This window comes from Lithobates pipiens, unplaced genomic scaffold (genome assembly GCF_037356315.1).
Source record: "Lithobates pipiens isolate NorthernLeopardFrog02 unplaced genomic scaffold, aLitPip1_a1.2 Scaffold_12, whole genome shotgun sequence".
NCBI classification, from domain to species: domain Eukaryota; kingdom Metazoa; phylum Chordata; class Amphibia; order Anura; family Ranidae; genus Lithobates; species Lithobates pipiens.
The window spans coordinates 263,741-283,363 of NW_027507707.1; the positions used below are offsets into that span (position 1 = coordinate 263,741).

General features: G+C 47.7%; 1 protein-coding gene across 2 annotated transcripts in view; it reads right to left on the bottom strand.

Annotated features, from left to right (window-relative positions):
- Positions 1-204: 204 nt before the first annotated feature.
- Positions 205-19,623, bottom strand: part of LOC143973813 (prolactin-releasing peptide receptor-like) — a 162,062-nt gene continuing 142,643 nt past the window's right edge. Inside the window, exons 3-4 of one of the 2 annotated variants that reach the window (XR_013272119.1) lie at positions 964-2,111; positions 205-819 (exon numbers count right to left, since the gene is read on the bottom strand). Coding sequence is in view for 1 of the 2 variants with exons in the window: in XM_077474667.1 (XP_077330793.1) it covers positions 1,478-2,111 (634 nt within the window). In the remaining variant the exon portion in view is untranslated. Of the gene's footprint in view, positions 2,112-19,623 lie in introns of both variants that reach the window. The other variant, XM_077474667.1, reaches the window with a different exon arrangement.

A 19,623-nucleotide genomic window follows, 5' to 3' on the forward strand; every position in this document is an offset into this window, starting at 1 on the left:
ACACGGGTGGCTGGAGGGTGACTAGCAGAGCTCCATGCTCGACTATCACACTGGCTGCTCTTTAGTTGTGCATTCCCCGCATGACCTGTGTCCTCGGCCGGCTCCTCAGAGTACCACTCTCGTGCTCCATGCATTGCCGCTCAGTCCGATGTCTGTTCTCCCCAGCCAGAGTCCCCCCCCCCCCCCCCCGAGTCCGGCCCACACTGCACTGCATACTTATCCCGGGTAAACAAACTTTAAGCACACAGATGCAGTGCAGCCCTATGAGAGCCCCCCGGAGGACACTGCAGGCTTGTCTGCCAGCCCCCCTCCTCCCCCGTCATACACAGATGATTAAAGGTCTTTCTGGGAGATATGCTGATCACCCGTCCAGCACACTGGATGGAGCCCAGGCCAACATGGATGAGTGCGCGGCCTACAGCTTGGTCATGGTGAGTGAGAGGACCCCATCCCCCACACACCATTACATACCCCCTCCATCTCCCCCTGGGGACAGGGACCCCTTCTCACCTGGGGGCAGTAACTTCATATGCCCCGGAGAAAAGGACCTCATCTCTTCTGGGGACGGGGACCCCATCCTGCCTAGGGACAGTCCCCCAATGGGGCACCTAAAAATAAAATTTTATAAAAAAAACTACTGATACCAGTGGTGGAACTACAGGGCTCACAAAGGTCATACCTGTGACCATGCCCTGGAGTTCCACCGCTGGACTCGGAGGGAAGGGCCCTGGCTGGGGTTCCGGGGGGCCCTTCATGGTTTCTTGCATCGGGGCCCTGAAGGTTCTAGTTACGCCACTGCCTGCAAGATATAATAACAACCTATGGCAGTGATGGCGAACCTCGGCACCCCAGATGTTTTGGAACTACATTTCCCATGATGCTCCTGCACTCTACATTGTAGTTGAGAATCATGGGAAATGTAGTTCCAAAACATCTGGGGTGCCAAGGTTCGCCATCACTGACCTATGGCAAAGCACAGTTATCCCGCAGGAAAGATGCAGGGGCACTGTGCTGCACTTGCAGGGCGGGTAAACTGAATCGCATCAGTGTAAAAGCAGCCTTACGGGGGGCTCAGGACAGTAAAGCTTGTTTACATTTGCAGTTTTGAGGGTGGTAAAACCTCATAGTTTATAGTGGCCCACAACCGATTGCCAAATCACGTAAGTGGCCCTTGCTCTTCAAAAGGTTCAGCATCCCAGCTCTACTATATTTGTATCCACAAAGGAAAGGCTAAATCCATTTTACTTCTCACAATTTTGGAATGAAGTATCCAAAAGCTCATAAGGATGTGATGGTCAGGTGTCCAAAAACCCATAGGCCATGTACTTTACTTGAACCCATTGCCAAACCTTCACAGTATCGAGCAAAAGTTCTTATTGGGACTTGTAGGTCACAGCATGGCTGAAGAGTCAGAGCTTTCCCCTCTGTGCCAAGTGATGGAAATGAAAGACTTTTGGGATATCGTGTGATTAGGACATCAGAGCATCACGCTGACCGCCACACAGTTGTTGGTGGGAATTATCTTACGCTTAAAGGTGAACATCTTCTTGAGCTCCCTGCGGAAGCGGTCGTGAAGCCAGGCGTACAAGAAGGGATTGCAGCAAGAGGAACTCATGGCGAACCAGTGACAGAGGAGCTGGATGAGCAGGAAATAATGTTTGTTGATGAGGTTGATGTCAATGTCCCGGATGATGTTGAAGACGTGAATGGGAAGCCAACAGATCCCAAAGGCCGTCACCACCAGCACGATGAGCCTGAAGATCTTCCTCTTCCGCAGTCTATCAAACTCTGCCTGGCTCTGAGTAGGGTGGCCGGGGACCACCCTGTTCTTCAGCTTGACGGAGATACAAATATACGATAGGGATACCGCGGACAAGGGCAGGATGTAAGTGATGATCAAGGTGCTGTAGGCATAGGCCAGCCTCTCTGTCTCTTTGTCAAACCAAAACTCTTCACAAATGGCGAAGCCTTGCTGCTGGAACTCTATGTGGTAAGTATGAGCGATGGCTGGTCCAACTAAGGCAAAGGACAGGAGCCAGATCCCCCCCAGCACATAGATGCAGGTCGTCACAGATATTCTCCTCTTTAATGGGTGCACTGTTGCATAGTACCTAACGAGAAACAAGACAGGACACATAATTAGTCTTCAAGTGGCAGTGATGATCCAGCTTACATGAGCTTTTCAATTGTCTACTGATAGAATAATGACTGCTTAGGGCTCATTTACACTGGCTTTGGCTTCAGCACGCTCTTAACGCCAGTCAAAGTCTCTGTCACTAAATAAAATGGCTAGCTTACAGTCCTGTTCACACCTTGCTTTTGTTCTGCTTTGCTTTAACCATTTTCAGCCCCCCTGGACCATTTTGCTGGCCAAAGACCAGACCCCTTTTTGCGATTCAGCACTGCGTCGCTTTAACTGACAATTGCGCGGTCGTGCGACGTGGCTCCCAAACAAAATTGGCATCCTTTTTTTTTTTTTTTTTTTTTCCCCCCCACAAATAGAGATTTCTTTTGGTGGTATTTGATCACCTCTGCGGTTTTTATTTTTTGCGCTATAAACAAAGATAGAGCAACAAAAACGCGTTATTTTTTTACTTTTTGTTATAATAAATATCCCTCAAAAATATATAAAAAAACATTTTTTTTCCCTCAGTTTAGGCCGATACATATTCTTCTTCTACATATTTTTGGTAAAAAAAAACAAAATAAAAATCGCAATAAGCGATTATTGATTGGTTATAGCGTTTACAAAATAGGGAATAGTTTTATGGCATTTTTATTAATAATTAATTTTTTTTTTTTTACTAATAATGGCAGGGATCAGCGATTTTTATTGTGACTGCGACATTATGGCGGACACATCGGACATTTTTGACACATTTTTGGGACCATTGTCATTTATACAGCAATCAGTGCTATATAAATGCAGTGGCAGTGATTCCTGTGTAAATGACACTGGCAGTGAAGGGGTTAACCAGTGGGTGGCAGTGTAGGGGTTAAGTGTTCCTAGGGGCGTGTTACTAACTGTTGGGGGCTGGGCTTTCTTTTAGTGAACACTGATCTCTGCTCCAATCACATGGAGCAGAGATCAGCGTCACTTGTTGCTAGGCAGAACGGGGAGATGCTGTTTACAACAGCATCTCCCAGTTCAGCTGATCCGTGAGACGATCACGGGTATGCCCGCGGCGATCGAGTCCGCGGTACCTGCGACAGGACTCACGGAGGTCCCGACCAGCACGCGAGCGTGCCGCCGGCAGCGTGCTCGTGATGGCAGGGCGGCATTTAAGATTGGACGTACCTGTACGCCAATATGCCTGCCCGTGCCATTCTGCCGACGTACATCAGCGTGCGCCGGTCGGGAAGTGGTTAAAAAGTATACTCCATGTAGCTTCAGTGGTCCTTCAAAGCGTTTTCAAAGCCTCCATTGAAGTCTATGGCAAAGCTTGCTTAAAGCTTCACTGAAGCCTCACTGAGGCCGCGTACACACGCGCGGACTGTTTGCCCAACCTTGTTCGTCAAACAGTTTCGGCAAACAGTCCGCTCAAAATTTGCATGAGCGGACTTGCCCACACACGAGCGGACTGTTTGAGCGAACTGTTTGCCAAACAGTTCGCTCAACTTTTGAAATGAACGGACTCGCCCACGTAAGGAGGAGCCAACTCGCCCATTTCGAGCGCGTGTACAGGTAGGCGGGGCCCGCGAAGGAGACGTCGCGGGCTCCGCCGCCTGGAATGGGCTTAAAGGGGAACCCCAACGCCGAAAAAAAATCGGCGTGGGGGTTCCCCCAAAGTCCACACCAGACCCTTGTCCGAGCACGCTACCCGGCCGGCCAGGAAAGGGGGGCGAGCGAGCGCGCCCCCCCTCCTGAGCCGTACCAGGCCGCGTGCCCTCAACATGGGGGGTGCCTTGGGGAAGGGGGGGCAGCGCGGCCCCCCCACCCCAAAGCACCTTGTCCCCATGTTGATGAGGACAAGGGCCTCTTCCCGACAACCCTGGCCGTTGGTTGTCGGGGTCTGCGGGCGGGGGGCTTATCGGAATCCGGGAGCCCCCTTTAAGAAGGGGGCCCCCGGATACCGGCCCCCCACCCTATGTGAATGAGTATGGGGTACAATGTACCCCTACCCATTCACCTGTGAAATAAAGTACAAAAAAAAACACAACACAGGGAAAAAATATTTTATTGCACAGCTCCGGGGGTCTTCCGTCTTCGGGGGTCTTCTCGCCGGACTCCTCCGCTATCTGTGTGTAGCTCTTTTGCTAGCGGAGGAGTCCGGCTTTCTTCCTCCCCGCCGCCGGCCTCTTCTCCCGACTTCGGGGGTCTTGTCCCCCTCTTCGGTTCTTCTGCCGGGCCACCGCGCCTTCTTGTAGCTCTTTTACAGGCGGTGGCCCGGTCTTCTGTCGCCGCTGTCGTCGCCGCCGCCTTCCGTTCTTGTTCTTCTTCTTGTTGTTCTTCTTCTTCTCCTGGAGATGTTGACTCGACGAGCTCTCCGGCCGGAATGCCAGAGCCGCGCTGTGCGGTCACTTATATAGTGACAATGGGGCGGTGTCACAGGGTATATGTCACATGGGTTGGTCACATGGGTTGATGTCACATGGGGACTATGACATCGTAAGGGGGCGGGGTCACCATGTGACCAACCCATGTGACATATACCATGTGACACCGCCCCATTGTCACTATATAAGTGACCGCACAGCGCGGCTCTGGCATTCCGGCCGGAGAGCTCGTCGAGTCAACATCTCCAGGAGAAGAAGAAGAAGAACAAGAAGAAGAACAAGAACGGAAGGCGGCGGCGGCGACGACAGCGGCGACAGAAGACCGGGCCACCGCCTGTAAAAGAGCTACAAGAAGGCGCGGTGGCCCGGCAGAAGAACCGAAGGCGGCGACAGAAGAACGGAAGGCAGCGGCGACAGAAGACCGGGCCACCGCCTGCAAAAGAGCTACAAGAAGGCGCGGTGGCCCGGCAGAAGAACCGAAGAGGGGGACAAGACCCCCGAAGTCGGGAGAAGAGGCCGGCGGCGGGGAGGAAGAAAGCCGGACTCCTCCGCTAGCAAAAGAGCTACACACAGATAGCGGAGGAGTCCGGCGAGAAGACCCCCGAAGACGGAAGACCCCCGGAGCTGTTCAATAAAATATTTTTTCCCTGTGTTGTGTTTTTTTTTGTACTTTATTTCACAGGTGAATGGGTAGGGGTACATTGTACCCCATACTCATTCACATAGGGTGGGGGGCCGGTATCCGGGGGCCCCCTTCTTAAAGGGGGCTCCCGGATTCCGATAAGCCCCCCGCCCGCAGACCCCGACAAACCAACGGCCAGGGTTGTCGGGAAGAGGCCCTTGTCCTCATCAACATGGGGACAAGGTGCTTTGGGGTGGGGGGGCCGCGCGGCCCCCCCTTCCCCAAGGCACCCCCCATGTTGAGGGCACGCGGCCTGGTACGGCTCAGGAGGGGGGGCGCGCTCGCTCGCCCCCCTTTCCTGGCCGGCCGGGTAGCGTGCTCGGACAAGGGTCTGGTGTGGACTTTGGGGGAACCCCCACGCCGATTTTTTTTCGGCGTTGGGGTTCCCCTTTAAGCCCATTCCAGGCGGCGGAGCCCGCGACGTCTCCTTCGCGGGCCCCGCCTACCTGTACACGCGCTCGAAATGGGCGGACTTTCCGAGCGGGAACAGTTTGCTCATTTCGAAAGTAGCCTACACACGGGCGGACTGTTCGCTCAAACACAGTTTCAGCGGACAGTTTTTCGGAATTTCCGAAAGACTTTGTCCGTCCAACTGTCCGCTGAAACTGTCCGCTGAAAGCCCACACACGGGCGGACTGTCCGCCCAAACACTGTTCAGCGGACAAGGTTGGGCGAACAGTCCGCCCGTGTGTACGCGGCCTCAAGCCTCACTGAAGCCTCACTGAAGCCTCACTGAAGCCTCACTGAAGCCCCACCGAAGCCACATCAAAGCCTCATCAAAGCCCGCCTGAAGCCTCATCGAAAAATCATCGAAGGACCAAGGTGTAAACAGGACTGTAAGCTAACCATTTTATTTAGTGACAGAAGCTTTGACTGGTGTTCAGAGAGCTTTAACAAAGCCTGTCCGAAGCCATGTTTTGAAGTCCGTGTAAACTAGCCCTTAAAGCTCTCTGAGTGCTATTCAAAGCTCCTGTCACTAAATAAAATGGTTAGCTTACAATCCTGTTTACATCTTGCTTTTGCTTTGCTATGCTTCGGCTTTGCTTCAAAAATTATACCTCATGCAGCTTTAGTGGTGCTTCAAAGTGTCTTCAAAGCCTTCATAGAAGTTTATAGCAAAGCTCACTTGAAGCCCCACCAGAGCCCTACGAAAGCCTCACCAAAGCCTCATCAAAGCTCCACCAAAGCCTCATCAAAGCCCAATGAAGCCTCACCAAAGCCTCACTAAAGGCTCATGGAATCCCCACGAAGCCTCACCGAAGCCTCATGGAATCCCCACGAAGCCTCACCGAAGCCTCATGGAATCCCCCACGAAGCCTCACCGAAGCCTCATGGAATCCCCACGAAGCCTCACCGAAGCCTCATGGAATCCCCACAAAGCCTCACCGAAGCCTCATGGAATCCCCACAAAGCCTCACCGAAGCCTCATGGAATCCCCATGAAGCCTCACTGAAGCCTCATCAAAGCCCAATGAAGCCTCACCAAAGCCTCACTGAAGCCTCATGGAATCCCCATGAAGCCTCACTGAAGCCTCATGGAATCCCCATGAAGCCTCACTGAAGCCTCATGGAATCCTCATGAAGCCTCACTGAAGCCTCATGGAATCCCCATGAAGCCTCATGGAATCCCCATGAAGCCTCACTGAAGCCTCATGGAATCCCCATGAAGCCTCACTGAAGCCTCATGGAATCCCCATGAAGCCTCACTGAAGCCTCATGGAATCCCCATGAAGCCTCACTGAAGCCTCATGGAATCCCCACGAAGCCTCACTGAAGCCTCATGGAATCCCCACGAAGCCTCACCGAAGCCTCATGGAATCCCCATGAAGCCTCACTGAAGCCTCATCAAAGCCCAATGAAGCCTCACCAAAGCCTCACTAAAGGCTCATGGAATCCCCACGAAGCCTCACTGAAGCCTCATGGAATCCCCATGAAGCCTCACTGAAGCCTCATGGAATCCCCACGAAGCCTCACTGAAGCCTCATGGAATCCCCACGAAGCCTCACCGAAGCCTCATGTAATCCCCACGAAGCCTCACCGAAGCCTCATGGAATCCCGATGAAGCCTCACTGAAGCCCCACCAAACCCCCATCGAAGCCTCATTGAAGCCCCACCGAAGCCCCAAGCAAACGCAAGGTGTAAACAGGACTGTAAGCTAACCAATTTTATTTAGTGAGAGGAGCTTTGACTGGCATTCAGGGAGCTTTAGCAAAGCTTGTCCGAAGCCTTGTTTTGAAGCCAGTGTAAACTAGCTGTTAGAGTAACATAGTTCCTAACAAAGAGGGATGGCAGTTCTATGTTTATGTGCATTATTATTTTATTTTTTTCGCCCACCGCACAGCTGTGCCATGCTAATTTTGTCTGCAGGTTTGGCCGAGGACGTCTGTTATGTGTAATTAATGTTTTGTGCTAATGACTGCCGTAATGAGGAAAGCTTAGCCTTTTCAGAGAATTAGGAAGACTGCCCAGAATAAAATTGAATGTGGATAAACAGAATGGATACTTTTCATTTATGAATATTGAAAAGATTTAAAGTGGTACTGTCACTGGTGACCCCCACCGGCTCCCCGCACGTCCCCTTACCTCTCCATACCTCACCATACATCCTGAGCCCATCCTGAAAATAAAGAGAAATTGGCCACTTACCACCATGGGATTGGTGCAAAATAATTCCTTTAACTACTTAAGGACCGGGCCTATCTTTCAAACTTGGTGTTTACAAGTTAAAATACGTTTTTTTATTTTGCTAGAAAATTACTTAGAACCCCAAACATTATATATATATATATAATTTTTTATTTTTTCAGACACCCTAGAGAATAAAATGGCGGTCGTTGCAATACTTTATGCCACACACCGCATTTGCGCAGAGGTCTTACAAGTGCCATGTTTTTGGAAATAATACACTTTTTTTAAATAAAAAAAATAAGACAACAGTAAAGTCAGCCTCATTTTTTTTTTTTTATATTGTGAAATATATCTCTATATATATATATATGTCTGTCTGTCTGTCTCTGTCTGTCTGTCTCTGTCTGTCTGTCTCTGTCTGTCTATATCTCTATCTCTATCTATCTGTATATATATATATGTCTGTCTATATCTCTATCTATCTGTATGTATATATCTCTATCTATCTGTATATATCTCTATCTATCTGTATATATCTCTATCTATCTGTATATATATATATATATATATATATATATATATATATATATGTGTATCTATCTCTATCTATCTGTATATATATATATATATGTATATATCTCTATGTATGTGTGTGTGTGTGTGTGTGTGTGTGTGTGTATATATATATATATATATATATATATATATATCTATCTATATCTATATCTCTCTATCCAGATGCCTGGAACATAATACTGGGTCACAACCAGCTCTATTACAAGTCACCATTACCACCCATTCAATGAATTTGTAGCTACTAGAGTTGCACCAATACCGGTATCGGTATCAGCAGTGGTGCTGCGTCCATAAGGGAGCACGGGCGCCGCCCCCTCTCTCCCGCCACCCCCCTCTATCACCAATAGATAGAGTCTATGCATAGCATGACTATCTATGGCTGCCGTTGCCACCCCCCCCCCCCCATTTAGGCGCCTGCCCCCTTTTTGGGCCTCAATTCCAGCAGCGGGGGGTGTTTTTATAAAGCACCTGATTAGAGCCATAGGCTCTAATACGTGTAAAAAAAAAAAATTACCTGGGAGCGCCATGCTGGGCGCTCGCAAGTCACTCCGCTGTGTTAGAAAAGCGAATGAATATTCGCTTTCCTAACACTAAACCGCCTCTCCGCCAATCAGGTGCTCGGGTCTGTTACCTGCAACCTGATTGGCTGAAACGACAGGCGCAGCTATTGGACGCCTATCAGGAGGAGAGGACGGGAGATGAGGACAGCAGGAGACGCACAAAGGACCCCGCTCGTCGCTGTCACCCGCTGACCCACCAAGACAGGGTAAGTGCCGGGCAGATTGCCAGTGGGCAGGGGTCACACTGGGGGCATTCATGGGCACAGTGGCAGCATTTGATGGGCACAGTGGCAGCATTTGATGGGCACAGTGGCAGCATTTGATGGGCACAGTGGCAGCATGTGATGAACACAGTGGCAGCATGTGATGAACACAGTGGCAGCGCTTGATGGCACAATGGCAGCGTACGATGGGCACAGTGGCTGCAATTGATGATTTTTTTTTTCAAAATGTTTTTGCGCTCGCCCCAAAAAAATTTGAGCACCAGCCACCACTGGGTATCAGTGCCGATACTAAGCATGTGTACGGGTATCGGTACTTGTGCAAGTAACCCTGTGTTTGTACCCAGATTAAGTCACTGTGGATCTGCCCTTGCCAAACTCCCTGCCTGTTGAACATTTTCAATTATGAAACCCTTGTGCCAAGGTTCCTCAGATAGCTTTTCTCCAATTATTATGCCTACGCCACATATACAAGTCTAAACTCTCTGCATTGCGGTTAAAAAAATGCCCCGCTACCCAGTCTACCCGCCTCCATACCCAAACACTTACTCACCGATCCAGTGCGGTCCTGGCTGGACTTCCTGCTTTCACAGAAGACTGTGGAGCCATAGGCTCCCGCTGCTGTCAGTCAAACTCTTGTGAGGAGGAAGCGAGGGCGTGACTTATCGGTGCTCTGTGTGTCTATGAACACACACAGCCTGGCTCAGGAATGCGCATGCATGTGTGTCTTCTTAGTGCCCAGCTTGCTAAAGAGGCACCCAGAGAAGGCAAAAGCAGACAGCGCTGTTGGGGTACTGCCAGAAGAGGAGCTAAGGGACCCTTCTGTGCAATATCGATGCTCAGAGCAGGTAAGTAGGACCTATTTTATATTTAAAAAAACAAAAAAACTGTTGCATTTGTTACCTAAAGTTACATTCATTATATTAAAGGAGAAGCATTGCCAAACCTTTTGTTGGCCATACTACTTATGTGGCTCAAAGGAGCGCCCTTAGTTCTGCACTCCTGTGACCCAGATTGAGCCGTCAGCGAGTTAAAGTGGGAGTCCACCATTTTTTTTTTTTTTTTTTTTTAAAGCCAGCAGCTACAAATACTGCAGCTGCTAACTTTTAAAATAATGACACTTACCCGCCCAGCGCGCCCGCGATGTCGGCACCCAAAGCCCGCGATCGTCTCTCAGGTGTGGCAGCCGCCATCTTGGGTATGGGAATCAGGAAGTGGAGCCTTGCAGCTTCACTTCCTGGTTCTCTACTGCGCATGCGCGAGTCGCGCTGCGCAATAAGGATGGTCCCCGCTGTCTCTGGGATCCGTGTGTTTCCCAGCAGACGGCGGGGACCTTCAGAAAGGGGCGTAGATTCTGCGGGAAAGGGGCGTCGATTCTGCAGATATCTATGACGGAAGTGGGTGCAGATACCTGTACTGTACAGGTACCTGCACCCCCTCCCCCCTGAAAGGTGCCAATTGTGGCGCCGGAGGGGGGAGGGTTCCAATGAGCGGAAGCTCCACTTTAGGATGGAGCTCCACTTTAAAGTCCGCTGTTGACTGGCATCACAGACCTGCTCCAATCTCTGAGAGGACCCTGACAATAATGTCGGGATCCACCCAGATGCCTAGACCCTCAGCTGGCTCAGCCTCTCCATCATTGTGAGCCAGCCACTTCCACCCCCTCCATAGCCGGCGCTCCAGTGAGTGCAGGAAGGGTAAAGCAGAGAGCGGTGACTGAGAGTCACCGCTCTCTGCTCGCTGAAGACCAAGGTCTTTGGCAGTCCTTTATCGCTCAGTTGTAAGTCTTAGAGCCAGCAGGGGACAAACACAGCATTGAATGCACCAATACTGCATCCACCTAGGTGAGTATGTATACTTATCTTTTGAACGCTTGACAAGTTTCGTATCTATTTACTCAATGCAACCCAATCTTTTTTGTATTATGTTGTGTTTGTTTACACTGAAATCCATTTTACGGTGTTTTTTCCAGAAATTATGCATTTGATATATATCGTGCGACATAAAAAAAAATTGCAATGCCCATCATTTTATACTCCAGGCTCTCTGCTTCCAGAAAATATATACTCTTTCATATCATGCTGCAACTGCGAGCCAAAGACTGGACTCGCTGACATGGCGTGGTATTCCCATTCAAATTCCCTTTTTGGCTGAAAAAAATACAGACCTCCAGGAGATGGCAGTATCACCTCCTGAATACTTGACAGTCACTGTGCTACTGCCCTCTGGAAAGCAATCCACCCCCTAAACGAGGATTTAACCCTTGACATATACGGTCTCAGGGAAACTCTGATAATAATGAATATGTCTACAACCCCTATGATACATTAGTGTGATGGTCAGTAAGAAGAATCCTCCTTACACTTGTGGTCAAGGAACACCTAGTAGCCTCTGGAGGAACCCTAGGCTTTCATGGAGCCCTCGTTGAGAAACCCTACTGTGGAGGACCCTTGGGGTTCCATGGAGCCTGGTTAAGGAAGAATCCTCCTTCCACTTGTGGTCATTGTGAGAATTACCCCCTACAGATAGCTAAAAAGATGAATGGTGTCAGTGGGAACTTTGCTGAGAGGCAGAAATCACTCATTGCTCAAGGAACCCCAGCAACCACTGAAGGAATCCTAGGATTCCATGGAGTCCTGGTTGAGAAACTCTACTTTGGAGGAACCCTAGGGCTCCATGCCTAGTTAAGGATGAATGATCCTTACACTTGTGGTAATTGAGAAGAATTACCCTCTTACAGATAGGTAAAATGACTGGTGTGAGTGGGGAACTTATTTGAGAAGCAGAAATCGCTCATTGTCCAAGAAACCCCGAGCAACCTCTGGAAGAACCATAGGATTCCATGTAACCCTGGTTGAGAAACCCTACTCTGGAGGAAACTTAGGGTTCCATGGAGCGTGGTTAAGGAAGAATTACCCCCTTGCAGATAGCTTAAAAAGAACACTGGTTCAGAGTCAGAGGGAACTTACAGTATCTGAGAGGCAGAAATTGCTCATTGCTCAAGGAACCCCAGCAACCTCTGAAGGAACCCTAGGATTCCATGGAGTCCTGGTTGAGAAACCCTACTCTGGAGGAACCCTAGGGTTACATGGAGCCTGGTTCTTTCCACTTGTGGTCATTGGGAAGAATTACCCCTTTACAGATAGCTAAAAAGATAAATGGTGTCAGTGGGAACTTATCTGAGAGGCAGAAATTGCTCATTGCTCAAGGGACACCTAGCAACCTCTGAAGGAACCCTAGGCTTTCATGGAGCCCTGATTGAGAAACCTTACTTTGGAGGAACCTTAGGGTTCCATGGAGCCTGGTTTAAGAAGAATCCTCCTTACACTTGTGGTCATTGGGAAGAATTACCCCTTTGCAGGTATAGATAGCTAAAAAGATGAATGGTGTCAGTGGGAACTTATCTGAGAGGCAGACATTACTCATTGTTCAAGGAACCGTAGTAACCTCTTAAGGAAAAGTAGGATTCCATGGAGTCTTGGTTGAGAAATCCTACTCTGGAGGAACCCTAGGGTTACATGGAGCCTGGTTTAAGAAGAATCCTCTTTCCACTTGTTGTCATTGGGAAGAATTACCCCTTTACAGATACAGATAGCTAAAAAAGATGAATGGTGTCAGTGGGAACTTATCTGAGAGGTAGAAATTGCTCATTGCTCAAGGAACACCTATCAAACTCTGAAGGAACCCTAGGCTTTCATGGAGCCCTGATTGAGAAACCCTATTTTGGAGGAGCATTAAGGCTCCATAGAGCCTGATTGAGGAAGCATCCTCCTTACACTTGTGGTCATTGGGAAGAATTACCCACTTACAGATACAGATAGCTAAAAAGATGAATGGTGTCAGTGGGAACTTATCTGAGAGGCAGAAATTGCTCAAGGAACCCCAGCAACCTCTGAAGGAACCCTAGGATTCCATGGAGTCCTGGTTGAGAACCCTACTACGCAGGAACCCTAGGGTTACATGGAGTCCTGGTTGAGGAAGAATCCTCCTTACGCTTGTGGTCAGTGGAGGCCCGTCCATGTAGTAAAAAAAAAAGTCCCTTTAACCACTTAAGGACCGCCGTATTGCCATTGTACGTCATCGCAATGGCACAGGCAGGCACAAGCACGTACATGTACGTGCCTTCCTTCCAGCGGGTGGGAGGTCCGATCGGACCCCCTCCCGCTGGATACGGCTGTCTGGTTCGCTGCAGGAGCGATCCGTGATGAGGGGATGGCCGTTGGTTTCTTTGGGAGGAAGTGATGTCATTCTCCTCGGGGCGGTCTTTTTGACCGGACTACGAGGAGAAGACAGAAAGTAAGTGTGCACCAACACTACACTAACATGTAGGTACACACAGGCACACAAACCCCCCCCCCCGATCCCCCCCGATCGCCCCCCGATTCCCCCCCCCCCCCCCAGTCACAGTGTCACTGATTGCAGTGATCATTTATTTACTGATCACTGCGTTCAGTGTCAGTTGTAAAAGTAAAAAGTGTCAGGGCAGTTAGTGTTAGCTCCAGGGTAGCCCCCTATCACCCCCCAATAAAGGTTTAACCCCCTGATTGCCCCTACAGTTAACCCTTTCACCCCCTTTTGCCAGTGTCACTAAGCGATCATTTTTCTGATCGCTGCATTAGTGTCACTGATGTCGCTAGGTAGCTAGTTATTTTTTTAGGTTCACCGCCAGGTTTTTATATCGCTAGGTACCCCAATATACTACCCAATAATGGTTTTAACCCCCTGATTGTCCCTAGTTAACCCTTTCACCCCCTTTTGCCAGTGTCACTAAGCGATCATTTTTCTGATCGCTGCATTAGTGTCGCTAGGTAGCTAGTTTTTTTTTTTTTTTTAGGTTCACCACCAGGTTTTTATAGCGCTAGGTACCCTGATATACTACCCAATAATGGTTTTAACCCCCTGATTGACCCTAGTTAACCCTTTCACCCCCTTTTGCCAGTGTCACTAAGCAATCTTTTTTCTGATCGCTGCATTAGTGTCACTAGTGCCGCTAGGTAGCTAGTTATTTTTTTAGGTTCACCGCCAGGTTTTTATAGCGTTAGGTACCCCCATATACTACCCAATAATGGTTTTAACCCTTTCACCAGCGATCACAGTATAAGTGTCACTGGTGACGCTGGTTAGCCAGTTAGCTATTTAGGTTCCCCGCCAGGTTTTTATATAGCGCCAGGGACCCCCATATGCTACCTAATAAAAATTTGAACCCCCTGATTGCCCCTAGTTAACCCTTTCACCAGTGATCACCGTATAAGTGTTACGGGTGACTCTGGTTAGTTTGCTTTTTATAGCATCAGGGCACCCACCATTTATTACCCAATAAAGGTTTAACCCCCTGATTACCCGGCGGGTGATATCAATTAGGTTCTAGGGTCAGGGTCTGCGTCGCCCCAGGCAGCGCTAGGTTAGTGCCAGTACCGCTAACACCCACACGCAAAGCATAAACCTCCCGTAGTGGTATAGAATCTGAACAGATCAATATCTGATCTGATCAGATCTATACTAGCATCCCCAGCAGTTTAGGGTTCCAAAAAACGCATTGTTAGCGGGATCAGCCCAGATACCTGCTAGCACCTGCGTTTTGCCCCTCTGCCCAGCCCACCCAAGTGCAGTATCGATCGATCACTGTCACTTACAAAACACTAAACACATAACTACAGCGTTCGCAGAGTCAGGCCTGATCCCTGCGATCGCTAACAGTTTTTTTTGTAGCGTTTTATATTTAAATCCGGAAGGCAGTGCTTGGTTTTCGGGGGTCCCGTACGTGGCTAGGCTCCCAAAAAGTCCCCCACATGTGGTATCCCCGTACTCGGGAGAAGCAGCAGAATTTATTTTTGGGTGTAATTTGACTTATGCCCATAGCATGTGTGAGCAATATATCATTTAGTGACAACTTTGTGCAAAAAAAAAATTTTTTTTTAATTCCTGCAACTTGTGGCAAAATATAAAATATTTCATGGACTTAACATGCCTCTCAGTAAATAGCTTGGGGTGTCTACTTTCCAAAATGGGGTCATTTGGGGGGGTTTTGTGTTATTTTGGCATTTTATGGCCTTCGAAACTGTGATAGGTAGTGAGGAGTGAAATCAAAAATTTGCACCCTTAGAAATCCTGAAGGCAGTGATTGGTTTTCGGGGTACCGTACGCGGCTAGACTCCAAAAAAGTCCCACATATGTGGTATCCCCATACTCAGGAGAAGCAGAAGAATATATTTTGGGGTGCAATTCCACATATAACTATGGCATGTGTGAGCAATATATCATTTAGTGACAACTTTTAGTAAACTTTTATTTTTTATTTTTTTGTGTCATTATTCAATCACTTGGGACAAAAAAAAAAATATTCAATGGACTCAACATGCCTCTCCACAACTTCCTTGGGGTGTCTACTTTCCAAAATGGGGTCATTTGGGGGGGGGGGTTATACTGCCCTGCCATTTTAGCACCTCAAGAAATGAGATAGGAAGTCGTAAATTAAAAGCTGTGTAAATTCCAGAAAATGTACTCTCGTTTGTAGACGCTATAACTTTTGCGCAAACCAATAAATATACGCTTATTGACATTTTTTTTACTAAAGACATGTGGCTGAATACATTTTTCCCTAAATGTTTGACTAAAATTGAGTTTATTCGATTTTTCTTATAACAAAAAGTAGAAAATATCATTTTTTTCTCAAAATTTTCTGTCTTTTTCCATTTATATCGCAAAAAATAAAAATTGCAGAGGCAATCAAATACCATCAAAAGAAAGCTCTATTTGTGGGAAGAAAAGGACGCAAATTTCGTTTGGGTACAACATTGCATGACCGCGCAATTACCAGTTAAAGCAGTGCAGTGCGAAATTGTAAAAAGACCTCTGGTCCTTAGGGTGTTTATTGGTCCGGGGCTGAAGTGGTTAAGAATTTTTTTTTTTCAAATTTCCCTCCCCATGTGCACAGGCGCCGGGCGCCGAGCGCAGTGCAATATAGGAAGCGCCATGTCTATGCAATCACAAGATTGCAGACGAGGCGCTTCATTTGCCCAAAAAAACTGCACTCTGTGGTGCAGCCGATCGCGCCACAGCTTCCGGCGCGATCGACTGGCCGAGCGAGTGCATAGACTTGCACTTGAGTGAGCGGTGGGCGGTGCTTCCGACGTCACTCAAGGAAGTGACGTTGGCACGGCACTTCTCTGTTCTGCCCGCCTGAGAAGATCAGGTAAGGGGCTGCCGCATGGCAGCTTACAGAATCTTGATCATTTATTCCGCCCAGCCGCCGGTACCCCCTCCACATCGATGTAACTTATGGTGGTCGCACTCGGCAGCATACCCCAATCCCCCCACCCCCTGCTAAACAAGATTTAAAGAAAGTGTTATCGGTGACCGGGAGCATACAACCCCCCCCCCCCCCTCAAAGAAGCTTAAAAAAAGGGGTTATTAATAATAACCCTTTTTTTTTAATCTTGTCTGGGGGGGGTATGCTGCCGACCACTGATAATAACCCTTATTTTTTAAATCTTGTTTAGCCGGGGCGGGGTGGGGGGTTAATGCTGCCGACCACCGATATTAACCCTTTTTTTATCTTCTTTGGAGGGGGCAGGTATGGGGGTTAATGCTGCCGACCACCGATAATAACCCTTTTTTTTAAATCTTGTTTGGGGGGGTATGCTGCCGACCACCGCAGTATACCCCCCAAACAAGATTTAAAAAAAAAGGGTTATTATCGGTGGTCGGCAGCATTAACCCCCATACCTGCCCCCCCAAACAAGATTTACAGGTTGTAGATGTGTGCGATTTATAGGTTGTAGATATGTACGATTTATAGGTTTACAGGTTGTAGATATGTGCGATTTATAGGTTGTAGATATGTGCGATTTATAGGTTGTAGATATGTGCAATTTATAGGTTGTAGATATGTGCAATTTATAGGTTGTAGATATGTGCAATTTATAGGTTGTAGATATGTGCGATTTGCATGTTGTTGATATGTGCGATTTACAGGTTGTTGATATGTGCGATTTACAGGTTGTAGATATGTGCGATTTACAGGTTGTAGATATGTGCGATTTACAGGTTGTAGATATGTGCGATTTATAGGTTGTAGATATGTGCGATTTATAGGTTGTAGATATGTGCGATTTATAGGTTGTAGATATGTGCGATTTATAGGTTGTAGATATGTGCGATTTGAATGTTGTAGATATGTGCGATTTATAGGTTTACAGGTTGTAGATATGTGCGATTTACAGAATGCAGAATGCAGATATGGGCAATTTACAGGTTGCAGAATGCAGATATGGGCAATTTATAGAATGCAGATACGTGCGATTTACAGGTTGCAGAAAAGGTGCCTGATGTGGTCATACACAATATAGCCATGATTCATCTGCTTTAGTAGAGCCCTGTGTATAATGTGCAGCCTGGTATATGATGTGCAGCCTGGTATATGATGTGCAGCCTGGTATATGATGTGCAGAGCCCGGTGTATAATGTGCAGCCTGGTATATGATGTGCAGAGCCCGGTGTATAATTTGCAGCCTGGTATATGATGTGCAGAGCCCGGTGTATAATGTGCAGCCCGGTATATAATGTGCAGCCTGGTATATGATGTGCAGAGCCCGGTGTATAATTTGCAGCCTGGTATATGATGTGCAGAGCCCTGTGTATAATGTGCAGCCTGGTATATGATGTGCATAGCCCAGTATATAATGTGCAGCCTGGTATATGATGTGCATAGCCCAGTATATAATGTGCAGCCTGGTATATGATGTGCAGAGCCCGGTGTATAATGTGCAGCCTGGTATATGATGTGCAGCCTGGTATATGATGTGCAGAGCCCGGTGTATAATGTGCAGCCTGGTATATGATGTTGATTCGATAAGGGGTGTGGCTTGTGAGAAGTGAGAGGGGCCAAATCTGAGGGGGCGTGGTCTTGCACCCCCCCATCCTAAAACTTCACCAGCCGCCACTGCTTGTGGTCATTGGGAAGAATTCCTCCCTTACAGATAGCTAAAAAAATGAATGGTGTCAGTGGGAACTTATCTGAGAGGCAACAATTGCTCATTGCTCAAGGAACCCCAACAACCTCTGAAGGAACCCTAGGATTCCATGGAGTCCTGGTTGAGAACCCTACTCTGGAGGAACCCTAGGGTTACATGGGGCCTGCTTAAGGAAGAATTCTTACATTTGTGGTCATTGGGAACAATTACCCCCTTACAGATACAGTTTCCATAGTATCCTGGTCTAGAGACCCTTAGACTGAGGCGCAGAACAAGTGAGCAGACTGCTTCATATAAAAGCCTATTTACGGATAAATATTGGAAAGTATAAAACAATTACTGGAACAGACTTTGATACAGCGGGAATAATTTCTATCAGAGAACTGTCTGAACCAAGCTCTCAGCCTCTGGTCTAGCAAAGTACAAAATTACCATAATTTCAGTCCTTTTCCCCTAAAACAGCGATGAGTACAGAAGAACAGGTGGTGGAGCACCGGCTCATAAATGTCAAACATCTCATTTTCGGTAGCAGTATGAGAACTTCTACATACATAGCAGTAATTTCCCCGTAATATTTCACACAAGGCATATCATTTAACTTTGGCGCTCTGCGCTCCGTTAGGTTGCCAAGGTCTACTAAGAAAAAACAAATCGATTACCAAGTAAGTCTGTTCAGTCGCCCTTGTGATTCCCGCACCCCGCTACAATCTAAGGAACCTTTCCTCAGAGAGATACCGGTTATTCCGCCTTCTGGAAATCCAACCTCTATAGCTGCCTCCATGGCTCTGCAGCTTCAATTCTTTGGGGATTACAAAGAATTTGCACAACCATTTGCTCAGTCAACCACTTCAGCCCCGGAAGGTTTACCCCCCTTCTTAACCAGGCCATTTTTTTTTTGTGATACGGCACTGCGTTAATTTAACTGACAATCGTGCGGTCCTGCGGCGCTGTACCTAAAGAACATTTACGTCCTTCCCAACCCCCCACCCCCCCCCCCCCCCCCACAAACAGAGTTTTCTTTTGGTGGTATTTGATCACATTTTTTATTATTTTTTGCGCTATAAACCGTCAATTTTGAAAAAATATATATATATATCTTTTTTACTTTCTGCTATAAAACATCGAATAAAAAAAAAAAATCGAATTTCTTCATCAATTTAGGCCAATATGTATTCTGCTACATATTTTTTGTAAAAAAAAAGTTGGTTTTTTGATTGGTTTGCGCAAAAAGTTATCACGTCTACGAACTATGGGAAAGATTTATGGAATTTTTATTTTTACAATTTATTTATTTTTTTACTAGAAATGGCAGCGATCAACGATTATTAGCGGGACTGCGACATTGCGGCGGAAAAATCTGACACTTTTTGGAAACCAGTGACACCAATACAGTGATCAGTGCTAAAAAATACGCACTGGCAGGGAAGGGGTTAACAACGGGGACGATCAAAGGGTTAAATGTGTTCCTAGAGAGTGCTTGCTAGCTGT